Source organism: Leucopleurus acutus (genome assembly GCF_964270905.1).
Source record: "Leucopleurus acutus genome assembly, chromosome: 2".
Taxonomy (NCBI): Eukaryota; Metazoa; Chordata; class Mammalia; order Artiodactyla; family Delphinidae; genus Leucopleurus; species Leucopleurus acutus.
In genome coordinates, this window is record NC_139143.1 from 97,529,603 (window position 1) to 97,554,111 (window position 24,509).

General features: G+C 43.9%; 1 protein-coding gene across 6 annotated transcripts in view; it reads left to right on the forward strand.

Moving 5' to 3' along the window:
• The window catches only part of SORT1 (sortilin 1), a gene marked incomplete at its 3' end in the record, with an annotated part of 72,109 nt that extends 48,138 nt beyond the window's left edge, over positions 1-23,971 (forward strand). For 3 of the 6 annotated variants that reach the window (XM_082832709.1, XM_082832710.1, XM_082832713.1), the window contains exons 9-21: positions 2,106-2,250; positions 3,116-3,271; positions 4,892-4,998; positions 7,645-7,747; positions 8,083-8,251; positions 9,287-9,477; positions 12,587-12,776; positions 16,176-16,292; positions 16,908-17,016; positions 17,825-17,923; positions 18,468-18,574; positions 18,841-18,964; positions 19,402-23,971. In XM_082832709.1, the coding sequence (XP_082688835.1) occupies positions 2,106-2,250; positions 3,116-3,271; positions 4,892-4,998; positions 7,645-7,747; positions 8,083-8,251; positions 9,287-9,477; positions 12,587-12,776; positions 16,176-16,292; positions 16,908-17,016; positions 17,825-17,923; positions 18,468-18,574; positions 18,841-18,964; positions 19,402-19,416 (1,632 nt within the window). Of the gene's footprint in view, positions 1-2,105; positions 2,251-3,115; positions 3,272-4,891; positions 4,999-7,644; positions 7,748-8,082; positions 8,252-9,286; positions 9,478-12,586; positions 12,777-16,175; positions 16,293-16,907; positions 17,017-17,824; positions 17,924-18,467; positions 18,575-18,840; positions 19,007-19,401 lie in introns of those variants that run through there. The other 3 variants (XM_082832711.1, XM_082832712.1, XM_082832708.1) reach the window with 2 other exon arrangements.
• Positions 23,972-24,509: the final 538 nt, after the last annotated feature.

Genomic DNA, 24,509 nt, shown 5'->3' on the forward strand with positions numbered 1-24,509 from the left:
GCAAAGACTGCAGGAGAAGCAAGTGTGTGGGAAGAAAATCAAGAATTCAGCTTTGGATGCGAGATGCCTATTAGGTATCTAGGTGGAAATGTCAAGTAAACACTTGGGTATATGAATCTTCCAAAATTATATGGTGTAATCATATGGTATAATCTCACCTGGCCATGTGACTAGATGGTATCTTGTGGAGGAATGAGTCAGTCAAGAAGAGCTGGGAGGGCTGAGCACCTGGTGCCCTGAATCACCCCAGCAGGGAAAGGTTGGAAAGAGACTGTTCAAATCAGCAAAGAGGACTTCGAGGGAGGGACCAGTGAGGTGGGGGAAATAAGACAGGTGATGTCATGAAAGCCAAGTGAAAGAAATGTTTCAAGGAGGAAGAAGTGGTCAGCTGTGTTAAACTCAGCTGAAATGTGTAGTTAGATGAGTTCTGAGAATTATCCACTGGAGTTGGAAAAGTATAGGTTGTTGGTGACCTCGATGAAAGCAGTTTCCTTGGAGTACTGGAAGTTAAAAGGCTGATTGGAGTGGGTTCAGAGAGAACTGGAGATGGGGAAGTAGACATAGTAACTACAGATCACGCCCTGGAGCACTTTCATAATAATCCTCCCCACAACCCTATAAGTTCATACTGTTATCTCGGGTTTTATTTGAGGAAATTGAGTAACTTGTCTAGGGTCACCCAGAGGTGGAACCCTGGTGGAAACCAGACTGTCTAATTCCAGAGGTAGTCGCCTATACACTGTACTGTTACAAAATTAAAATTCTGCTGTGTGCTTTTGAACTCTAGTTTCTACCTATAACAGTGACAGTAAGATTCACAGTAAACATCTAAGATGTGAGTTAGAAAAATAAGTTAAATGTACTTGTCACTGAAGAGTATTTAACATAAGGAGGCTCTGGGACTAATTCTTGTGCCCTGACTAAACTGTCTAGAAGCTATTTTAAACTATTTATCAGACAGTATGTGTTAATTGCCTCCTCAACAGACTCCTTTTAACAGCTAAATACTCCCTGATCAGCTTCATTATATTAATTTCTGACTCTCCTTGGCCTCTTCCCAGGCTGGCATGTTCCCTCCATCATGGCTGTTCGGAGAGCCTTCCTTAAAGAGGAGACATGTCATGTATAGCTGATTCACTTTGTTATACAGCAGAAACGAACACACCATTGTAAAGCAATTATACTCCAATAAAGATGTTAAAAAAAAAAAGAGGAGACATGTCACATTTTGACTTCCCTCATGATCTCCCAAGCCTGCGTTTCATCTCCATTTTCTAGACCCTTAATTATCTAATTCTTTGGATTATGCCAGGACTGTCTCAAAGGGACCAAACTTCTATGCAGCAGTCATCATTTTAAGAATTATCTGAGGGCTTCCCTGCTGGTGCAGTGGTTAAGAATCCGCCTGCCAATGCAGGGGACACGGGTTCGAGCCCTTGTCCAGGAAGATCCCACATGCCACGGAGCAACTAAGCCCGTGAGCCACAACTACTGAGCCTGCGCCCTTAGAGCCCGCGAGCCACAACTACTGAGCCTGCGTGCCACAACTACTGAAGTCCACGCGCCTAGAGCCCGTGCTCCACAACAAGAGAAGCCACTGCAACGAGAAGCCTGCGCACCACAACGAAGAGTAGCCCCCGCTCACTGTAACTAAAGAAAGCCCGCGTGCAGCAACGAGGGCCCAATGCAGCCAAAAATTAATTAATTAATCAATTAAAAAATGAAAAGAATTATCTGAGCAAGCATATGCGAATGGCTATAGAGCCAAACTAATGATGGTCCCGACAAACCCTAATCTCTATTGAAGGAAATTGGCATGTCAGAAGTTGGGAGGTTAATATCTTAGGGGGCCACACCAGAATGAAGAAGCCAAAGAGGAACCCAGGATAACCTTACTTACAGTAGGATGGATTGTTCCAGTGCCTGGATCTTGCAAGAGGTTAGAAATAGCTTTGGTAATTGGTACTAGGACCTTTCATTTTTAACAGTTGTACCCAGTGAGGAAATGGATAATGATACATATAATTAATAATGTATCTCTTCGTGTCACTGCACATGGTATCTTGGTAGAGAATTTAAAAGATAAATATTGGCATTTGTTCCAGGATACAACAAGAAGGATTCATGTGTCAACAGATCAAGGGGACACATGGAGCATGGCCCAGCTCCCCTCTGTGGGGCAGGAACAATTCTATTCTATTCTAGCAGCTAATGATGACATGGTGTTCATGCATGTAGACGAACCTGGAGGTAAGAGCTGTGCAGTGGCTCACCCTTGAAGCACAGAGATTTAAGCTCTGAACCCTATTTTAGTAGCTTTCCTTCTTGCGTGTCAATTTTTCCTTTTACCCCTAGGAATTTATTGCTGGCCTACTGAATACTCTGTCTTAGAGATGATATGTAGCCTCTGTTAAAAAGGCCACTTGCTTTGACCCTCTAAGGCGGTTTGTATAGTATGTCCAGGTGTTCTAGAGCAGTGCTGCTCAAAGAATGGTCGGAGGACTGGTACTAATTTGCAAATTCTTTATTACCAAATATGTATGGAAAGCAAGAGCGAGCATTTAGAAACTCTTACAGCCCTTTGACAAAGAAATTTTGTATCTGTTGACTCTAATAATAAAAAAAATTTTTAAGGATTATATTTTTTCTTTCTTTTGTATTTCATTTTTCTAGTGATAAATTTTTGTTATATTTACAAAAGCATCAGTTTGTGACATAATTGAAATCTTAAAATTGATCCTTCACCACAGTTTGAGAAGCATTATTTTAGAGTGTAAAGATTTTAAAAGATGTGTAAGATATGAAGCTAAATACAGTGCCTCTGCCACCAGAGTATAACTGAGAAGAGCTTTTCTGTAACATCTGATTAATTTATTCAACAAATTCAGCATCTGCTATATTTCAGGCACTAAGCTGGGTACTAGAATTAAAGATGGCCATGAAGATCTTGAGTATCAAACCTTGATTGACTCTCAGGTCTGCGTGTACATCATGAAGGGAGAGAGTTGGCTGATGTGTGCAGTCAGTCAGTCATGTGTCATGTGTCTGACTAGACTATTGTTTTCTCTCTGTTCCCTCCCAAGACTTAGTGTTTTTGTTTGTTTGCCTATTCCAGATACCGGATTTGGCACTATATTTACCTCGGACGATCGAGGCATTGTCTATTCTAAGTCCTTGGACCGACACCTCTACACAACCACAGGTGGCGAGACAGACTTTACCAACGTGACCTCCCTCCGTGGGGTCTACATGACAAGTGTGCTCTCAGAAGGTGGGTCTCGGCACAGCTCTCCTTCAGCTGAACATGTTGGGAGTGGAGGCTTTTGGGGAAACTGAGGATCCTATCCTCCCCAGTAATGTTGCTTGCCTAGTCAACAAGGCTATCCATGTAAATTCTGGCTCTCTATTTTAAATAAGTTATGGTAAATAGAACTAAGAAAGAACAAAACAGCAGCAGGCAGAAAGAAAGATTTGGGGGTTCTACATTGTTTATAAAATAAGTCTTCTGTGTTGGGAGGTTCAGGCCTACAGGAAGGAGTTTAGACCACTTATGCTTTTCGCCTTGTGGAGGGCGGAGTGATAGCCAGCCGAGATTCCTCTTGGCGTTCTCTTCACTGGTTCTCAGACTTTCCCTTTACTGTGGCCCAGTTGCACAAGTAAACACATTACCCTAAAGTACAAAGATTTGTTTAGGTTTTGTTTATTTATGTATTCACTTTTTGGAAGGAGGTGGGGGATGTTTGTTTTCACTTTGTGAAGACCCTGCAAAGTCCAAGTGATATTGACACCCTAGTTCCTCCCTGACCTCACTTCTAGCTCCTCTCTGCTTTGCTCACTCTCCTGTAGTCACTCTAGCCCTTTGCCAGTCCTTAAACACACCAGAATCACACACTCGTGGCTGAGAGATTTGCACTGACTGCTCTCTCTCTTTCCCCAGATATCTGCAAGGCTGACGCTTTCCTCCTCCCAGCCTTTGGTCGTGTTACTTTCTGATGAGACCTGCCCTGACTATCCTATTTTAAATGTCAGTCTGCCTGCCCCTACACACGTACACTCTCAGTCCCCCTCAAGCTGTGCAAGTCTTTTCCACAGCACTTATTTTCTAACGTACTATCTAATTTACCTATGTACAATGTCTAGTGTTTGTCTGCCTCACCCTAATAGAATATATATTTCACAAAGTTTTTTTTCCTGATTTGTTCACTGATATATTCCCAAAGCCTTACAGCAATTTTCACATAGTGGACAGGCAATAAAACATCTATTAAATAAATGAAATTTACCTTATTTGCTTTCTTTTTTGATTCTCCTTGAGAAACTCAAAGCATAATATCTTTGAATTTAAACCTGCAACAGTTTATATCATTAAGAATAGAGAATGGGGAAGACACATGAAGAAAAAAAAGGAAAAGGTAAAAGAGGGATAGGATATGGAGTGGCAGAGAGACAAAATTAGGAATTATTAACTGAGACTTATGCAGATACATTCAAATCTTGAGATTCACTGAAACAAGCCCCGTATCATGGCCTTGTCTGAGTCACGATTAGAATGCCTTCCCACTGTAGATTTTACTTCCAAGGCAAGCAAACAAGGAGGAAGAATAGATGTCAGCCTGTTAGTGCTGGTAAGGAGATAAAGGTATCTTCTTATAAGAGCATCAGTGTAGATGATTTCTGGGATCAATTGGATCCTGTTCAGGTGGGAAGCCTCTTTCAAATATCATACTCACCAGCACTGAGCCATTTCACTGGATGTAACAAGCTTGTGGGACTCCAGAGTTCTAGCGGTGTTATGTAGTCTCTGTTAGGAGAGAGTTATGCAATGATAAACTGAATTTAATAGGGTGTGCTTCCAATGTATCAGGCTTAATATCATCCTTTTCCTATTCAGATAATTCTATCCAGACTATGATCACTTTTGACCAAGGAGGAAGGTGGAAGCACCTGAGGAAGCCTGAGAACAGTGAATGCGATGCTACTGCAAAAAATAAGAACGAGGTTTGTTTTACTCCAACTGTCATATGTATTTGGAGCAAAGCAGCCATTCTCTTCTGCTCTTATTAGTGCCAGCCTTTTGAATAACGAAGTTTTGTACTTGATGAGGGTCTACAGATAAAGGTGGAAAATTTGGAAATGAGGGGTTGAAATTAACTAGGATGTAGGAAATAGGAATGGCAAAGAAAGACCAAAATATCATGGCTTATTTGTCTTTAACGAAAAACAAAATCGAAGGCTAACAATTTGTGTTGTACTAAACTGCTGAATGAAAACATAGTGGACAGATGGGCCGGTGATTAGTTAGGAGTCATGATGGCAGCTATGAAACTTCAGGAATTCTACAGAAAGCCATAGACCAGCCATTCATGAGCAGTGCAAAGCTGTACTGGCCAGAAACAAATGAAGGAGAACTTGGTGTCTCTTCCCCTCTGCCAAAGCTCCACGTGGCCGGTGGGTGTGGGTGGTGACCCGGTGTGGCATGTGGAAGCAGGAGAAGAGCCCTCTGAGGAGAGACCAAGAGCTAGAAATACAAACGCATTGCTCCAGGAGATCCCAGGTTTCATGATGGACAGGTCTTGACAGCCAAGAAAAAAAGGAAAAACAAACAAAAAACAAGCTTTATGTCTGACTTTTACAGAATTTGAGAGGAGCTTAGTGGAACCCTGGGAGTTTTCTTCAAAAGTGACAGTGTTGGTAATTCCAAGCTCTCCTCAGAGTACCTGTGGCTGATATGCACTCTGCTCTCCCAGCTGGGCTTTCTGGTACACCACCCTCGTCACGCCCTCTCTCTTCTCTGTATTCATGAGTGCTGTGGAGTGTCTCTCCCTATCCTGCTCCCCTTTTTCCATCCCTCCGCCCTGGCCTCGCCCTGCACCTGCCCTTCTCACCTTAAGCCTGAGCAGGTACAGTGGCCTCTTTACTTACCTTGAAACCCTCACGCTGCTGTGTCTCTCCCTCCCCAACACTCTTTGTGGTTCCCCTTTGCCTGTGGTCTGGCGAATGAAGGTCCCCTCCTCCCCTGTCAGGATATCTTCTGCCTTTTCATTGTCATTGCCCATTTTATCACTGGCACGCCCCTTGTAACTTCTGCTGCTCCCGGAACACCCTGCATGTAGCTGCCTCTTGCCCACGTTATTCCTGGGGAAGTTGTACCTGTCTCCTCTACCCCCAGTTCATTAGGGTTAATGGAAATCCTAATCATCCTTAGTGCCCATCTTCAGTTAGAACTAATCATTGCTCTTCGTTTCGTTAGCAGTTTGCTTGAAGCTTTTTTTTATTGCAGTAAAATATACATGGCATAATATTAACATTTTAACCAATTTGAACCTCTTGTAAAGCACTAATTTTCATCCTGCTTTATACCTCAACTAGTTTCTGAGAAATATTTCTTAAAGACAGGACTGGGTCTTATTCAAATCACCGCCACATCTTGTACAGCATCTGAAGTATGTCAGGCGTTCATCAAGTTTATTTGTGTGGAATCATACTTTAAATATTGATCAGAGGCTTTGATGTAGTGCAGGAATAAAGTAAACTAAGACAGATTACACATGCGAAAATAATTGCATAGTTTTTTCCCAAATATACTAATGCATTTCAGAATCAAGAATATCCCACTGAGCCTGTAACTCAATAACAAAAAAACAAATAACCCACATTAAAAATGGGCAAAGGACTTGAATAAACATTTCTCTAAAGAAAATATACAAATGGCCAGTAAGCACATGAAATGATGCTCAATACCACCAATTATTAGGGAAATGCAAATCAAAACTTTTGATTTGCGAGAGATCACCTCAGATCCATTAGAATGGCTACTATCCAAAAAATAAAAAATAGTAAGTGTTGACTTGGATGTGGAGAAATTGGAACCCTTGTGCACTGCTGGTGGGAATGAAAATTGTGTAGCTGCTATGGAAAACAATATGAGGGTTCTTCAAAAAGTTAAGTGTAGAACTACCATATGATCCAGCAGCTCCACTTCTGGGTATATATCCCAAAGAATTGAAAGCAGTGTCTCAAGAGTTATTTGAACATGCATGTTTGTAAGCAGCACTATTCACAATAGCTGAAAGATGGAAGCAATCTAAGTGTCCATTGACAGATGAATGAATAAGCAAAATGTGGTGTATAAACACAATGGAATAATATTCGGTCTTGTAAAGGCAGGGTATTCTGGCACATGCTGCACCGTGGGTGGACTGGAAGGACGTTATGCCAAGTGAAATAAGCCAGTCGCAGAAGGACAAACACCGTATGGTTTCACTTCTATGAAGTACCTAGACTAGTCAAACTTACAGAGACAGAAAGTAGCATAGTAGTTGCCAGCGTCGGGGGAAGCGGGGATGGGGAGTTACCGTTTAACAGGCACAGAGTTTCAGTTTTGCAGGACACAGAAGTTCCAGAGATGGATGGTGGTGATGGCTGCACAACAGTGTGAATGTACATAACACTACTGAACTGCACACTTAAAAATGGTTAAGATGATAAATTTTATGGTATGTGATTTTTACCACAATTTTTTTTTAAAAGAGTATCCCACGGAAGTCTGGGTTAATACATTCAAAGCCTTATTAGAAGACTCTCTGAGATGAGAAAAAAAATTTCACCTTTGGTTTTAATCTAAGCTTTGCTTTCTTTCTACAGTGCAGCCTTCATATTCACGCTTCCTACAGCATCTCCCAGAAACTAAACGTTCCAATGGCCCCACTCTCAGAGCCTAACGCTGTTGGCATAGTCATCGCCCATGGTAAGCAGCCCACCCTCACTTCTGCAGGAAGAAGTGGCTGAGCACACTGAAACTCAGTCACAGTGTCGAGCCCTGTGAGAAAACCACCATACGTGGCTTTTACCATCCTTTGCAGAATTTCTTGCAAGATAATGATACTGTGGGTTTTTCATAGACTCTCATCAGAGAGCAACATGACTTCTCCCTTTACCAAATTGTCAGTGGCCTTTTTTTCAATTACAAGAGGCATGATGGGAAATAATCAGAATAAACTCATTCAGAATTATTCTCTTGACAGTAAATCCTCTCTGTTTCATTGCTGATATGTGCTGATGAGATGGTGGATTGTGTTGTAGGTAGCGTGGGGGATGCCATCTCAGTGATGATCCCAGATGTGTACATCTCAGATGATGGGGGTTACTCCTGGCTGAAGATGCTGGAAGGACCTCACTATTACACCATCCTGGATTCCGGAGGCATCATTGTAGCCATCGAGCACAGCAGCCGTCCTATCAATGTGATTAAGTATGCATGAGCTCAGCTCCACCCACACTATCTGCATAGAGAGCAACTGTGGGATGTTTGTCAGTTTGTTGGGGGGAAGTTACAGTCCCTGATTCAGATTAGTGCATTCTACAGAGCTGTAGGGAAGGTGCTTGAAAGGATTGCATTTAGAGCAACTCAAATTAAATAGCTTTGTGTTTTCCTCTGACTCCCTCTAGCTAACACTTTTCGTCACTTTTAAAAAATACTCTTCTCCCTCCCAACAAGAATATTATGGGAGCATTTAAGCACTCTGGAGAGGAAATGACTCCTTAAGTACAAGTTCTTATTATATAATTTCTGTTTGTTGACTTGGAAGCCCATTCTTACATGAGTCACTATCCTTTTTTCCTTTGGAAGAATTTTTTTTTTTTTTTTTTTTTTCTTTTTGAGGTACGCGGGCCTCTCACTGTTGTGGCCTCTCCCGTTGCGGGGCACAGGCTCCTGACGCACAGGCTCAGTGGCCATGGCTCACAGGCCCAGCTGCTCCACGGCATGTGGGGTCTTCCCGGACCAGGGCATGAACCCGTGTCCCCTGCATCGGCAGGCGGACTCTCAACCACTGCGCCACCGGGGAAGCCCTGGAAGAATTTTTTTTTTTTTTTTTTTTTTCCGCGTTACACGGGCCTCTCACTGTTGTGGCCTCTCCCGTTGTGGAGCACAGGCTCCGGACGCGCAGACTCAGCAGCCATGGCTCACGGGCCCAGCCGCTCCGCAGCATGTGGGATCCTCCCGGACCGGGGCACGAACCCGCGTCCCCTGCATCGGCAGGCGGACTCTCAACCACTGCGCCACCGGGGAAGCCCTGGAAGAATTTTTATAAAGGCGTTTTCTTCCATAATATTTGAGTGAATCCCTTTTCCCCGTTAACTATAGGTGTTAAAAATTAATATAATAGTAAGCCATCACCTAAATATGAGAGTTTTTCTCTGATTTGTTATCAAACAGCTGGTGGTTTCCTGATATTCCCGTAAATGTTGATCCTCTCTCATGATCTTTCTCTAATTGTGGTTTCAGGTTCTCCACAGACGAGGGTCAGTGCTGGCAAACCTACATGTTTACCAGGGAGCCTATCTACTTTACTGGCCTGGCTTCAGAACCTGGAGCTAGGTCCATGAACATCAGCATCTGGGGTTTCACAGAATCTTTCCTGACTCGCCAGTGGGTCTCCTACACCATCGATTTTAAAGATATCCTTGAAAGGAACTGTGAGTGTTTCCTTTGTACTTTTCTACCAGAAACTTGTGAGCCCATTTTCCTAAATAACCGATTCAGTTTAATTTCTTCTAGCTGGAATAAGAAAATCATGTGTGTGAAAGAGGAATGAAGGATGTTCCATGTGGGTTAGCAGGCAAAGGGATGGTACCAGAAAAGCACTTCCCTCTTTGGATTAGCACTGTCCAAGAGAAATAAAATGAGAGCCACGTATATAATTTAAATTATTCTATCAACTAGCTACATTATAAAAGTAAAAGAGGCAAAATTTATTTTAATAATATAGTTATTTCAGTATGTCCAAAATATTATCATTTTAACATGTAAGCAATGTTTTTAAATTATTAATGAAACATTTTACATTCTTTTTTTTAAGGTATTTTAATTTTTTTATTGGAGTACAGTTGATTTACAGTGTTGTGTTAGTTTCTGCTGTACAGCAAAGTGAGTCAGTTATACACATACATATGTCCACTCTTTTCTAGATTCTTTTCCCGTATAGGTCAATACAGAGTATTGAGTAGAGTTCCCTGTGCTATACCGTAGGTCCTTATTAGTTATCTATTGTATATATAGTAGTGTGTATATGTCAATCCCAATCTCCCAGTTTATCCCTCTCCCCCTTTCTGCCCTGGTAACCATAAGTTTGTTTTCTACATCTGTGACTCTATTTCAGAAATGTTTTGTAAATAAGTTCATTTGTACCTTTTTTTTAGATTCCACATACAAGCAATATCATATGATATTTGTTTTTCTCTGTCTGACTTACTTCACTTAGTACGATAATCTCTAGGTCCATCCATGTTGCTGCAAATGGCATTATTTCATTCTTTTTATGGCTGAATAATATTCCATTGTATATATGTACCACATCTTCTTTACCCATTCCTAAATGTCGATGGACATTTAGGTTGCTTCCATGTCTTGGCTATTGTAAACAGTGCTGCAGTGAACATTGGGTGCATGTATCTTTTTGGATTATGGTTTTCTCTGGATATATGCCCAGGAGTGGGATTGCTGGATCATATGGTAGTTCTATTTTTAGTTTTTTAAGGAACCTCCATACTGTTCTCCATAGTGGATGTACCAATTTACATTCCTACCAACAGTGTAGGAGGGTTCCCTTTTCTCCACACCCTCTCCAGCATTTATTATTTGTAGACTTTTTGGCAATGGCCAGTCTGACCGGTGTGAGGCGATACCTCATTGTAGTTTTGATTTGCATTTCTCTGATAATTTGTGATGTTGAGCATCTTTTCATGTGCTTTTTGGCTATCTGTTACGTTCTTTTTCTTCTAACTAGGGCCTCAAAATCCAGTGCATATTCTACACTCACCCTTATGGTAAATCTCAATTCAGACTAGCCACATGTGGACATCTAGGAGAGTATAGTTTTGTACTTTAGATCTCTGTAGCATTTTCTGAGAGTTTTTTGTGCTTGTAAGGATAATGCATGTTTTTGTTTGTCTAAAATTATTTCATAACACTTCAGGGTTTTTCACACTTGATTACAACAGAACTGTAGAGGAAAGTGTGTTACAAAGACCATCTAACTGACTGTGTCACTTATCAAAATGTTGAAGTGAGGAAGTTTTCATGCAAAGAGTTTGGCTTGACCATTTCAGAATGCTGTGACTTCAAACTGGAAGGCATGTTAAAGGCCCAGAAAATGGCTTCAGAGAAGTTAAAATATTCATTGCAAGGTGTTCCTAAAGAATGACAAGCAAACCCAGGCCCCCAGTACCAAAGATGCTGACATTGTACTGAAAACATGGAGGATAAAAAAAAAAAAACTGGAGAAAAAGTGATGACTCCCTGTGACCCATAGTTGCTTTCTGGCATAATATGATAGAAGACTTAAGTTTCGAGAAGCTCTGGTTAAATTTGGTCCTGACTGTTATTAGGCTGTGTTGGGGGCCCGTTTCCTCAGCATGTTAACTTTAGTGAGTCCTGCAAGAAGCAGAAGGACTCAGTTTGGACCTTACTTTTCTACAAGATGTTTCAATGATTTAAAATCGGAGAGTCATTATAATCTAAATTCACTAAATAGACTGTAAAGGAGCTGGCTTATGAGTTTTCCCCTCAGCAGGCAGCTCTACAGTTATCCCTGAAGTTTAACATCATTAAAAGATTTGTTAAGCCCCTGCTCTTTTTTAAAAATTTTTATTTATTTATTTTATATTCATTTTTGGCTGTGTTGGGTCTTCGTTTCTGTGCGAGGGCTTTCACCAGTTGGCGGCGAGTGGGGGCCACTCTTCATCGCGGTGCGCGGGCCTCTCACTGTCGCGGCCTCTCCCGTTGCAGAGCACAGGCTCCAGACGCGCAGGCTCAGTGGTTGAGGCTCACGGGCCCAGCCACTCCATGGCATGTGGGATCTTCCTGGACCGGGACACGAACCCGTGTCCCCTGCATTGGCAGGCGGACTCTCAACCACCACGTCACCAGGGAAGCCCCAGCCCCTGCTCTTTAACAGGCCCTGTTCTGGTCTTCACATCCCAAAAGATAAAAACCTAATCCACAGTCTTTAGGCCACAGCCTTTGAGTCATTTTTCCATGAGTGGATGATATGACACACTAAGCCAGGTTGACTGTCATCACGGTCTTCATTTGAAAGCCAGTCTACAAGAGTTAAAAGCCTAGAAAGTATGTTTCCCCTTCCGTTTGAAGCAAACTAACCCATAGTGAAATTAAACCCATGCTTTTGGCTAATTGGTGTCTTGTCCTAAAGGCAAGCATCTGGTTGCTTACCTGACAGCTTCTGCTGACCAAGGGCACAGGTGTGCAAGACTTAAAGACAGAAGCTTCTCAGTCTGGAAGGAACCTTAGAGGTTCTCCATCCAGCTCCCCACTTCAAAAATAAGGTTTTTCCTAGAACTCAAATGGGTCGTGAGATGCAAAGACTCCTCCCTTGGCATGAAGAAAAGCCCATTGCTGGTAGGCTCCCACTAATGTTAACTTTCATTTGCAATTCCAAAGTGAAGCAATAGGTTGAGTCAAACATCCCTACTTTTCCTCTCCTCGTTCTTCCTATTGCCTGGCAGCTGCCTCACATGGGTGGGTTCTGTCCCATGCAGTTTCCTGAACAGCCTGTCTTTCTTTTAGGTGAAGAGAAGGACTATACCATATGGCTGGCTCACTCCACAGACCCTGGAGATTATGGAGATGGCTGCATCTTAGGCTATAAAGAACAGTACCTACGGCTACGCAAGTCTTCCGTCTGTCAGAATGGTCGGGACTATGTTGTGACCAAGCAGCCGTCCGTCTGTCCCTGCTCCCTGGAGGACTTCCTCTGGTATCAGCATCCCTCAGATCCCTATCAGCCATTTCCCGTGCTGGAGGAGGCAAAAGACAGTTCAGAAATCTTTAAATCCTTTTCTTTCCCTTCTTCCTCAAGAGTGGAGTACTGTTGCTTCTTATTAAGGAAATTGAGGCACAGAGAAAGGGAACCAGAGTTGTTAATAATTGGACAGATAACATTGCATCAGTTACTTATTGGCCAGAACCAGCAACAACCCCTGGACATCCTGACTTGGCAGTGGTGGGAAGGAGAGAGGTACATAAGGAGGATGAGAATTAAAAAGGAGAGAGAGAGAAGATGATAGGACAGAAACACCAAGAAAAGTGGTACAGGAGCTCAGAGGAAACTGGACTTTAGCAAGCAGCCTGACAGCCTGGGTGTAGCAGGTAGGGTACTAGGTTTGGGGTCGTCTGCAGGACTGAAGGCGGAAAGAGTGTGGATCTGTCCCAAGAGAGGAGGTGACATCAGTATGTATGGTCTGTATGTCCCATCAAGGGTTAGAAGCCATCAAGGTGAACTCCCTAGAGTTCAGGACCATCCAGGCTTAAGGGTTAGTTTCTTGGCTGGCACAGGGTTAGTTGATTATACAAGGGCAAGGGAGTCCCTAGGTAGCCTAAGCAAGGTAACTTAGGGCAAATAAGAGGAACTGCTTCACATCACAGGTACTAATCTTATGGAACTTGTTACCTGCAAAAGATACTGACAGGAGGTAGAAGTGGATTTGGAAAAGAAGGCAGGCAGATAGCAGTCCTGTCCTCCCACAATGTATTCTCCTGAACTGCAGGTGACAGAGAATGCAGGACTGAGCAAACTGCAGCCTGACCCAGTGTGTTTCCTCCTGCATGGCTCATATCTGTGGAATGGCCAGGGGTCCTCCCTTCTCTATTTCCGCAGGGGAAAATATCAGTCAGATCACTTTGATGTTGTAATAGGGCTAGAGCTTATTCACACTGTCAAACTCTGAAGGGCTGTCTCCCATCCTTAACTGCACACAGGGTGGCTCTCGGTCACCTGAGCTTCTGCTATTTTCCAAACATGTTGTGCTTCTTCAGAGCTCCATGCCACTGTGCATGCTGCTGCTGCTTCCTGGAAGTCTGTCCCTGCTTGACCCCAAGCCTGGTGAATTCCTACTTAGCCTTTAATACTTAGCTCAGATACCGCCTTCTTAAAGCCTTCCCCAGATTTTCCTCATCTAGGCTCCTAATACAGCACTTACCATATTTTAATTTTTGTGTGTAGATTTGCTTCCACCGTTAAACTCCAGACTCTTCGAGTGCATATTGTATTTGATAATCACATAGTCATAATGATAGCCGCTGACGTTTTTTAGCAGTACGTCTGTTTACACTTCCCCTCAGCAGCCCTGTGAGAGAGGTACTCTGGTTATTTCCATTTCACAAAGGGAGAAATGAAGGTACAGAGAGGTTATGACTAATTTGCCATCACGTGGCAGAGCTGCGATGTGAACCTGGCCATTCAGCTCCAGAGCCTGCCCACTGTACCCCACGTGCTTGAGAAATGTGTACTTTGTGAGTGGGAAGGGTATGGTCCCTGAAATTTTGGATTGAACACATAAAATTTTTGCCAGAAATTTCTCCTCGCTATTGGAGGTGTGGTGTCTTCTGTATCTTTTGTTCTCTCTACCCTCTCCCTTAAATATTTGTCAGAAAGCCTTGAAGTACAAGCAGCATCTATATATTCACCAAATATTCATTGAATATTTTCTATGCACAGGGCAGTGCAAAGTGGTAACAGGAAGTTTATTATAGACGCTCCTGGTAAGATGCACATAATTATGTTTGAAACAGAAGGTGGGATCCTTGGGGATTTAGAAAAGGGAGAGACTATTCCATCCAGAGCTGAAAGGAGGTAGGTGGGTCAAAGAAGGCTTTGTAGAGGAGGTGGCATTTGGGCTTAGCCCTGACGAGCCGTAGGATTTGACCATGCACATCTGGGAAGAAGCAGGTCGTTAAAGCCCATGGACTGATGTGGGCTTAGACCACCCCAACAGCGTGATCAGGAAGGGTGTGCTGGAAGATAGGCCATGAGGGGAAGTTACAGTAGTCACGATGAAGTGAGTGGGTCCAGATGGGGGTGCTCAGGCTGTTTCCAACTTAGATGGTGGGAAGGAAGGTAGTGTCCTGGACAAACGGAGGAAATGACCGGAGGGACTGGCATGAAGGAGGAAACGTGATGTATTTTGAATGTTTTGTTTATTTGAGGTTCTGTCAGCAGATTTAGATGGCAGTGTCCAGCAGGTATTTGGAAATGTAGGATTAGAGCTCAAGAGAGGTAAAACCTAGAAGTTTTAGTTGCAACAAATAGTTAAGCTCATGAAGGGGGAGTAAGAGAATGAATTATAGGATCTTGGAAAACATCTGCACTTATGGGTTAGGAAGAGAGCAGAGCAAGCAGTGACCAAAGAAACAGACGAGTGCCGCTCTCAGGGCCTCAGTGGGTGGGGCACAGCATTGTGGCAGCTGCCCCAGAATAGGTGATCAGAGTGAACGAGACAGAGAGAGCCCCCTAGGTTGGATGACTGGTGAGCCCTGGGGGGCCACAGACATTCATTTTCAAGGTTGCAGAAGGGGGTCGAAGCCCAAATGCATAGAATAAAAAGTAAATGAGTACAACAGAACAAGGAAAAAATATTTTTTAAGAAATCTGGCCAGTAAAGGAGAGGATGGTGAAGGAAGAGGACAGGTTCAGGCTAAGGAGGAGCCTCCAGGTGAGTGGGACTAGTGGTCACTGCCACACTGTCCATGGAACGAGCCCCCGCCCAGGGGCATTAGGAAGGATGGGGCCGAGGCCACTCGTGTCATTTCTTTGGGGAAGGCAGAGAAAGGGCAGATGGGTGGTGCTATGGAGAGATGGGATAGAATGGAGGGCAAGAACAGGCATTCACATTGGCGGCAGGGACCATCTAAGAAACTAAGAGGGACACGGAAGTGGGGAAGGCAGGAAAGGTTTAACATACCCGCCATGGGTAGAACATGGGTAAATGAGTTATTTGGAGAGAAATAAAAGAGTTGCTGAGTGTCCCAGAGTTTAGATCTGTTGCTGATGTACTATTTCTCTGTGTCTTAGTCACGTGAGTCCCCACCCCCTGCAGGCTGCCCTCCTTCCCTTCCCGGAGCCTGAGCTGTCTGTGTGGGACTCCTAGCTACTGAGTCTGAAGCCCAATCCATAAGCTCTTTTCCCTCAGTTCAGCCCTCCCCATGTGCTTTTTTTTCCTAAACAGACCTCTTTATATGTCACAGGCTTCCTTAGCTTCTTTCTGGCAACCCAAGACTGGAATATTCACCATCCACTGCCCCATATAAAGCCTTCATTGCTAGTCGCTTCCTGTCTTTCAGCAACTTTGAAAGATACCTTATTTGCTGATTCTTACAGTGATTTTGGCTACTTCCGTCCAGAAAATGACTCCAAGTGTGTGGAACAGCCAGAACTCAAGGGCCACGACCTAGAGTTTTGTTTGTACGGGAGAGAAGAGCACCTGACGACAAATGGGTGAGATGCCTGCTTCTCCCGTATCGGGACTGAGTCTCCACTGTGCAGAGTGAAAGCTGCGTCTCTCCGCATAGTTCTGAGCAGTAGTTGAGAGCACTCTAGAAAAATACTGTCTACTAAAACTTTCTGTGATGGGGGAAATGTTCTGTAATCTGCTGTGTCTGATGCGGTCGCCACTAGCCCTTTGTGGCTGTTGACACTAGTGTGAGTGAGGAACTGAAGTAATTTTAATTAATTTAAGTGTAAATAGCCACCACAGTAGAGAGCGCTGCTCTAGAGGAGGCTCACTGCCTCCTTCCCTGATAAACACTCCCCTCCCCTGTGGTTTATGTACCGCGTGTTGACTGCATTCCCTGGTCACAGTTCTTTGACACAGTCTCTTAAGGCAGAAAGGTGGCATGTCCCTGCAGCAAGGCAAGGGATGTGTGGTCTGTCCAAGGACTGAAACTACACAGAATATCCCCAAAACATCCCTGCAGATCTCCCCCAAGGCCTGAAAGATGGTGTAATGACCAGAAGTTTTTCTGCAACTCCTAAAATCTTGTTTTCAGGAAGCAAGCAAGAATCCAGAAGTACATCCTTGTATTCTGTTAACAAATTTTCTCTGCCTCTCAGGTACCGGAAAATTCCAGGAGACAGATGCGAGGGCGGAGTGAATCCTGCTCGAGAAGTGAAAGACTTGAAAAAGAAGTGCACAAGCAACTTTCTGAGTCCAGAAAAGCAGGTAAGTTAAAGTAGATCTGGTTTAGATACAAGTGGGGTTTCAAGTTCTGCCAGGAATAGTCAAAGTTACAGTGTCAAGAACTCTGTTACTGAGTACAAGTGGCCAGACTACTTCTGTCAGGCTTCCCTTCGTACAGGAAACTGTCAGGATGAGGGATGGTCATATAACCCAACGCTAAGCTCATCTACCGAAAACGTTTTTGTTGGGGGGAAAAAAATGGTATTCAGTAAAGTTTTTCCAAGTCTTAGATGCATACGGTTGAGGAAATTTCTGAGGCTCAGAGTCATTTAGGAAAAAGACTCAAGAAGTTTGGCTGTAAAGGGCTGGAGTTTTACACATGTGGAAGGGAGGGTACTGGACCATAGGTAGGGTGGATCTCTTTGCCGAGTCATGTCAAGTGTGTTCAGAATGAAAAACTGAACTATGGTAATAAGGGGCTGGTTTTGATTTAGAAGCAAGTTTTAGGGCTGATTACAGTTCTGTAGCACTGAACTATCTGGCTGGAATATGGGGATATGGTAAAGAGGAAACCTCTTGATAAAGAAGCACTGGCCCAGCAGTGAGACTTGGGGCAGTAAACTGTGGGCCCCAGGTTCCTAATCTGGAAATTGAGAGGTGGACAATCTGCAGTTCCCTCCTATCTAACCTTCTAAGGGATGAAGGCCTGACAAGGGGTGGGATTAAGAAGGCAGTGGGAGAGAAATGTGTGGGTGTGTGTACTTGTCGGGGGCAAGTTCCTCCTTCTCTGCATCCCCGCCCTGCACTCCTGGTGGCTGTCCTCAGAGTGTTTGTGTGTGTGATTGCACAGGACTACCGCCCACAGGGACACAACTTGTCCCAGAATCCAGCTCCGCCTCCTCTTGGATACATTGAAAACACACACACCCTATCTCCCACCCAAAAGCAGGTAGGTCACACTCAAACAATGATACGGAAAGCTTATTTGTAAAAACATACAACAACTTAAGTAAAAAATCTCGGTGTCATAGGATGGCTTGCCTAACGTAACATTGGCACAGCTCCTTTCCAGGTAATTGGCCCTGTTGTAGATTCATTCAGCCCACTTATTATCATAGTCTCCCTTTCCTGCTTCACCCTTAAAAGCTCCAAGACTTATAAACAGTGGTAGTGGGGAACAGTCACAATTACCATTTGATCTAGGTAGTTGCTACGACTTCCAGTGTAACTTTGACATGGAAGCCACTGAGTTTGCACCATTCTGACAGCTTTAAGGCAGTTGAAGTTCTGGTCACCCTCTGCCAGCTGTGATATTCTCCTGTTAGCACTGAGATGGTTCATCTTGGGGGCGGGGGTTGGGAAAGTATCATCATTAGGTGCCTAGAGACTGCAGATCATTCAACAGAGAAATAGGGGAATGAGCAGCCTCTTTGAATTCAGTCTGAGAATATGCACACCCAAAATTGTTTGTGTTTGTGTTTTAATTTATCAAGAATTCCAAGTCAAATTCTGTTCCGATTATCCTGGCTACTGTGGGATTGATGCTGGTCACAGTCGTAGCAGGAGTGCTCATTGTGAAGAAGTACGTCTGTGGGGGAAGGTAAGGAACGGAAATCAATCAAACCAGAAAGTCCACCGAGGGCAGACGGTTGAGTCAGCCCCTGGCAAAAACTAACTAGTTGAAGTGATGTTACTGAAACATCAGGCCCAAATCTTTCCTTACATTTTCCATATGCCAGCTACGGGCTGTGCTTCCTATATGTGTGACTCATTCTGCAAGTGTGTAAAACTTGGAAAAATCCGCCGTCCTATAAGAAATGCACCCCTCCTCCCCATGTGAGAGTTGACGGTGGTTTCCACCCGCAGGTTCCTGGTGCATCGATACTCTGTGCTCCAGCAACATGCGGAGGCCAACGGTGTGGATGGTGTGGATGCTTTGGACACATCCTCCCACACTCATAAAAGTGGTTATCATGATGACTCAGATGAGGTGAGACTATTTCTTCTTGAGGGGTGGTCCAGAAATTTTTAAAAAGGGTGATCTTTGGGCTTCCCTGACGGTGCAGTGGTTGGGAGTCCGCCTGCCGATGCAGGGGCCACGGGTTCGTGCCCCGGTCCGGGAAGATCCCACATGCTGCAGAGCGGCTGGGCCCGTGAGCCGTGGCCGCTGAGCCTGCGCGTCCAGAGCCTGTGCTCCGCAGCGGGAGAGGCCACAACAGTGAGAGGCCCACGTACTGCAAAAAAAAAAAAAAAAAAGTGATCTTTTCTTACTCATGATCAAGATAATGATTGAAGCAAAGGAGGGTATAAGCTAGAAGCAGCAATTTAATGACTGTAAGACTTGGCCAGCCCAGAAACTAGGTAATGGCTTTCAAAATAGGGATTTTTTTGGTCTGTAAATAATATGGCCTATGTCTTTCTTTTCAGGACCTCCTGGAATAGCTCCTCAAAGGAGCTGGGACTGAGCACAGATGATGGAACCGCAGTACCTCTTACACTCCCTGTGGCTCCGACTTGGGGAAATAAATTTCCCATTGCGAGGGACCCAGCTCTGTTTCTGCTGCTTCCATCAAAGCCAAAAGGACCTACACTAAAGAAATGGGGGGTGGGGACCCTAAACACTCTTACAATTGGCCCTGAGAAGAGAGGGAAAATTTTTAATTCTTTAACTTTTCATTTCAAGTTCTGTCTTTTTGCAAGGTACGGGCCCTTTTCGGTTTTGTTTTTGTTTTTTAAGGGAAATGAAATGGAATTGAAGGGAACTTTTCACTAACCCCACTGTTGCATGTTTTGCATGGCGCCTGCCCCAGGGCACCTGCCAGCTTCAGCATCAACTCTCACAAAGCACTTGGTGCCGTCCCTGGGCTGTGCTGGCAACACGGAGCAGCCGCAGAGATGAGCACAGAGGCTGCGATGACTGGCACAGCCTGGGCAGCCTTTCTCCATCTGGGGACAGCCCCGCTCCAAGAACACTGCACACCAGCTCCTCACACAGATCCCTGCTTTTTGTTGTTGTTGTTGTTGTTTTTTCAGGGACCATAGGCCACAGTGATTTTTCTTTTCCCCTGTTTAATTAGGCAATACCCTCATTAATTGCCCTTTGGCAACTAACTTACATGTGCTTCCAAGACACTAAATCAGGAAAACTTAAAGGGTAATATTTTTAATTTGGGGCAGGAAAAAGGGAGCAGCAGAGAATTGACTAGATTTAGCACCTATTAAAGGAGAAACTCTTGCTTCTTCCGAGATCTTTCAAGCCATGCTTTGTGTGTGTGCCAGTGGACTTGCTCAAGGTCTGGGTTCACGCTTGCCCGGGCTGTGTGCCCAGGCTGAGCGAGCTCTTCGCTGGAGTGGCTGGTGGCATGGGCCGTGCAGCCCCTGAGGATGGCACGTCACAGTCTTCTGCGTCCCCTCCTGCCTGCTGTGCTGGCTCCTTGGTGAATCATTAGAATGGCTGCTTATTTGCTTCCTCTTAGGTTGCTGCTCTGCATGGAGCCATGACTAGACATGTTTTCAGATTTAGGCTTTTTTAAAAAAATCAGAATTTTATTACCAGACTCTCCTCCTCTGCCCTTTTTCCCAGCTTTGCCAAGTAATTTGTTGGCATGAAACTTTTGGCTGAACCAACTGAAAAACACACTTCTAGTGTAGATGATGTTTCGTGTGATACATTAAGTTCGTATTTTAAATTTAAAAAAATTTTCCTTTTGACATTTTTAAAAATGAGATAAATTAGAAAATGTAGCAAGATGGATTTTGGGGTGGCCATATAGTGATGGAAAGCTGCAATCGTTAGTTTTAATACAGCTTGACTATTTGCTATACCAGAATATAGTAGCACGTTTTCAGTCTTAGCATACCTACTGTGCCGGTCACAGTTTCTCCCAATAATTATGATTGGGACATTCTTTGATAAACTGCCGTTTTGTTGCTAGTTCACTTTATGGCTAGAAAGTCAGGAAAAAGTAAATGTGCCAAATTAACTGTTGTCAGAATGCGTGAGCAGATGGCTGAGTTCTCTCCTCACCAGAATGGATTCACAGCCGCAGGGAAAGTGGGGGAGGGAATGGATGGAGAATTCTAGAGACTTTGAAACTGCAGTAAACTTAAATGAGTCAGGGAGCTATAAAGTTAGGGCAGTTTTTGTAAAGAGAGTTAATACTTGTTAGAGCCAGAGAACACTTGTCTTTTAGGAAAAGCTCATTCCTTTTACAAGGTTTTTAAATTAAAAGTAATTCCAAAGATATACCAGCTCACAAATGATTAAGTATCGGCTTTTGTCCCCGGTCGCCCTCACCTCCTGCCCAAAATGAATTTGATGTCCAGAAAAGACCTACTTACACCATACACCTCTTCTCCCCACATATACCCGCTCGGGTAGGTGTGCTGATACATGGTAATTCTCTGATTAGTTTTAAGATAGGAAAGTTAATATTCTTCTCTAACCGTATAAGATTAGGGCTCTTTGCCTATAATGATATTTCTATAGAACTTGGCAGTTTTCACAGCACTTTTTCTCTTGCATTATGTAATTTGAACCTTACAACATTCTCGTGAGATTTAAAAAAAAAAAAGGCGGGGGTTGTAATCCCCATTAGAGATGGAGCTGAGGTACAAAAACGGAGCAAGTCGCCAGGGTCCCTGTGTGTTACGAGCACCGCCAGTGGTTGTCTTCAGATCTCGTATACGTTTTGATGCGCGCCAGTGCTGAGCACCTGGAGCAGGGCTGCTTTCTTACAGATGACTTGCTATTCTTTAGGATGCGGATCAGTGACATTTCTTGCAGAGCAGTATTTAGCTGTTTTTTGCCACCTTGGTAAACAGAAGAGTTTATTCTCCTGTTGTTCATGGCTGAAAACAAAAGTAATGGTAATTTTGAATATGTGTTTAGAAACCGCCCCTCACCTTGTTGAGGGTCACTGTTCAAGAGTGCAGGAATGGAATCTCCATTGATGAGTCACCCTCTTCATTCTTCTTGTCCTCCCACCACTGGCTGGCTAGCGAGCTCAGTTGGTTTGAGGACTGCTAACAAGCCTGGCTAGTTAGCCTTCTGGGTCAGCCTGCACTCACACAAGTGCATGCCCTCAGCCAGACAGGAAAACGGCCTAAATCCATGACAGCTTCTAAGAAAAGAAGATTTCCAATTTGTCCTATCGATGTTAGGTTAGGAGAATCATCTTTGAAAGTAAAGTTGTGTAAAGTCTCAGGCTTGATAGCAAAAGATTATTTCAACAATAGAAGTTAGCACTGTAAGGTAGGTTGGACATATTAGACCGTCCAAAGTGACCTGAGCTCTAAAATCCAGGCGGAGAACTCATCATCCTTCGTGCTCTGTGGACAGGTGTCTTGGACGTAAGGGGGCTCTTGGTTTTTAGTGAGACCAGAGACCAGGGATGCATACACCTAGGCTGTTCATTGAATGGGAATGCCCCTTAGAAGAATGAAAGCGTTTGGAGGATTGTGGCAGTTCTAGGCTGGGCTTAAGAGATTCAACAGATTAGCTGTAACTAAAACTTAGAATTTGCCGTCTGCCTCTGAATAGGCTTTCCAGTGTGCGTCTCTGTAATTCTTAGGTTTGCCTCTGGGCCTCTACATGCCCAAGCTGGCCTTTCATCCCTGACAGATAAGTAATGAACTGGCCACCGCTGGCTCTGTAAACCATTGCTGGTTCTCCCATGGCCTTCACCACGGTACAAGGATAGAGAGAGGAGTGCAGGGCAGTTCATATCCACTCCAGGTGGCAGGACTGTCCTGACTTGAGTCATTTCTTTATTTTCTAGGCAAATGATTCAGGTAGAGAGATTCTCTCTTTCCTTTTCGGAGAGGTTTAAAGAGCCCCGCTCCTGTGTGCAATGGCTTAGAGCTCGCCCTGCTCATTTTTGGTACCGCCCCCTTGCCTCACATGAAGCCCAGATACTTGGAACTGCTAAAATAGGAAGAGATTCAGCTTTTCAACTTTGCTACTACCTTCCCTCAAGCAGGAAGATTAACATGGACTTACATGTCCTTTGGACAAAAACCAAAGTTTAAGATTTGCCACATGATGGAGTGATAGGGAGGGCCAGACTTTCAGCACTGGCACTCAGCAGGTGCCAGACTTTCTGTTCCATCTGCCACTGATCCGCCCAGCTCAGGCAGCTCTGGCAGTGCTGTCCTGCCCTAGCAGAGCCCAGGCCTCACCCTCATGGAGGATGATTAAAATAGCAGGAACATGTTGATTTCTTGGCTACTTTGCATTATAACAATAAGAATCAGAACATTAATTAGAAATTGTCTTCAACAACTTAACTGTACGCATTTTTTCACACTGGTACATTTTTAAGCGTCCTTGTTTATATAGGATAACTTAAACTAATCTGTACCTTTCTATATATATATGTGTGTGTGTACATATATACATGTATAAACTGTATAGTGTACATGTTAATGATTTATTGATATGTCCCAAGTCTTTAATGCAGTTCTCATCTTCCGCATGCCCTCAGTTTGTGGTCGGGTGACTTAAATGTTCCTGATGATTCTGCCCACCTCCTGTGTTTGGACGCCTAGGGAGGAGGGGTTTGATGGCACCCTCCTTATCCTCGTGCACAGAAATGCTCAGGGTCCCCGTGTGCCTGTTGTCCAGCCCTGTCTTGTCTCTTGTTCCCTATCAGCATGTGGTCCCTCCTTGCTCTGTAACTTCTCTGCCTCCACCCCAAGCTGTCGGTACAAAAGTGTAAAGCAGTATTAAGATCGTTACTGCATGTATGCTGAAAACCCAAGTTTTCTGTTCCCTTGGGACAGAAAATTGCATGTGAGGTGGGATAATCAAGTTTCAATGACCAATGTCGGTTACACAAAAAAGCCAGACCCTAGAATAAAATTCCACAAAATGGAAATAAAACTCAAATTTCTTTAGCATTATGTAAATAAATCTGGGTGTGTTTAACTTTGTACTGGTAATTTTCTGTATATTTGCAATATTTGGGTTAGAAATAAAACAGACTGGACTTTGTTACCTGACCTACTAAAATGACTAAGCTACAGTTTGTTAATATGAAAGCTTTTCCAGTTTTCTAGCTTCAAAAATCAAACTCCAGCAACCAGAGAATAAGTCAGTTAAAGAGCCAGGACTATTCATTTATAGCATGTAAGGTATTAGGTAATTTATAGGAAAAACTACTCACCTGTTTCTGCTTTATGCTCACAAAGATCTACCTCCCATGGGTATTTGTAAAAGCAGCTTTCTTGTTCTTACTCCGGGAAAGTCTAGCTGAGCCACCCCGTACAGCTTCTCCGTTTCAACCGCTACACTCTTCCTTCTGCACGCAGCGGCATGTCATTACTCTCTTGAATTCCATGTTCTTCTAGCAGGTTGATAAGTAACACCAAGGAGTTTACCTTCCACACCTTTCCATCTGCCCCTCTTAACGTTTCTCCTGCTGCACTTACTCGTAGTCCTTCCTGACCCATTTCATTTAAGGACCTTCAAAGAGTTGCAACTTTCCTCCTCCAAAATATTTCTTTTAGGGGAGGTTCCTGCCCACCCCCACTGA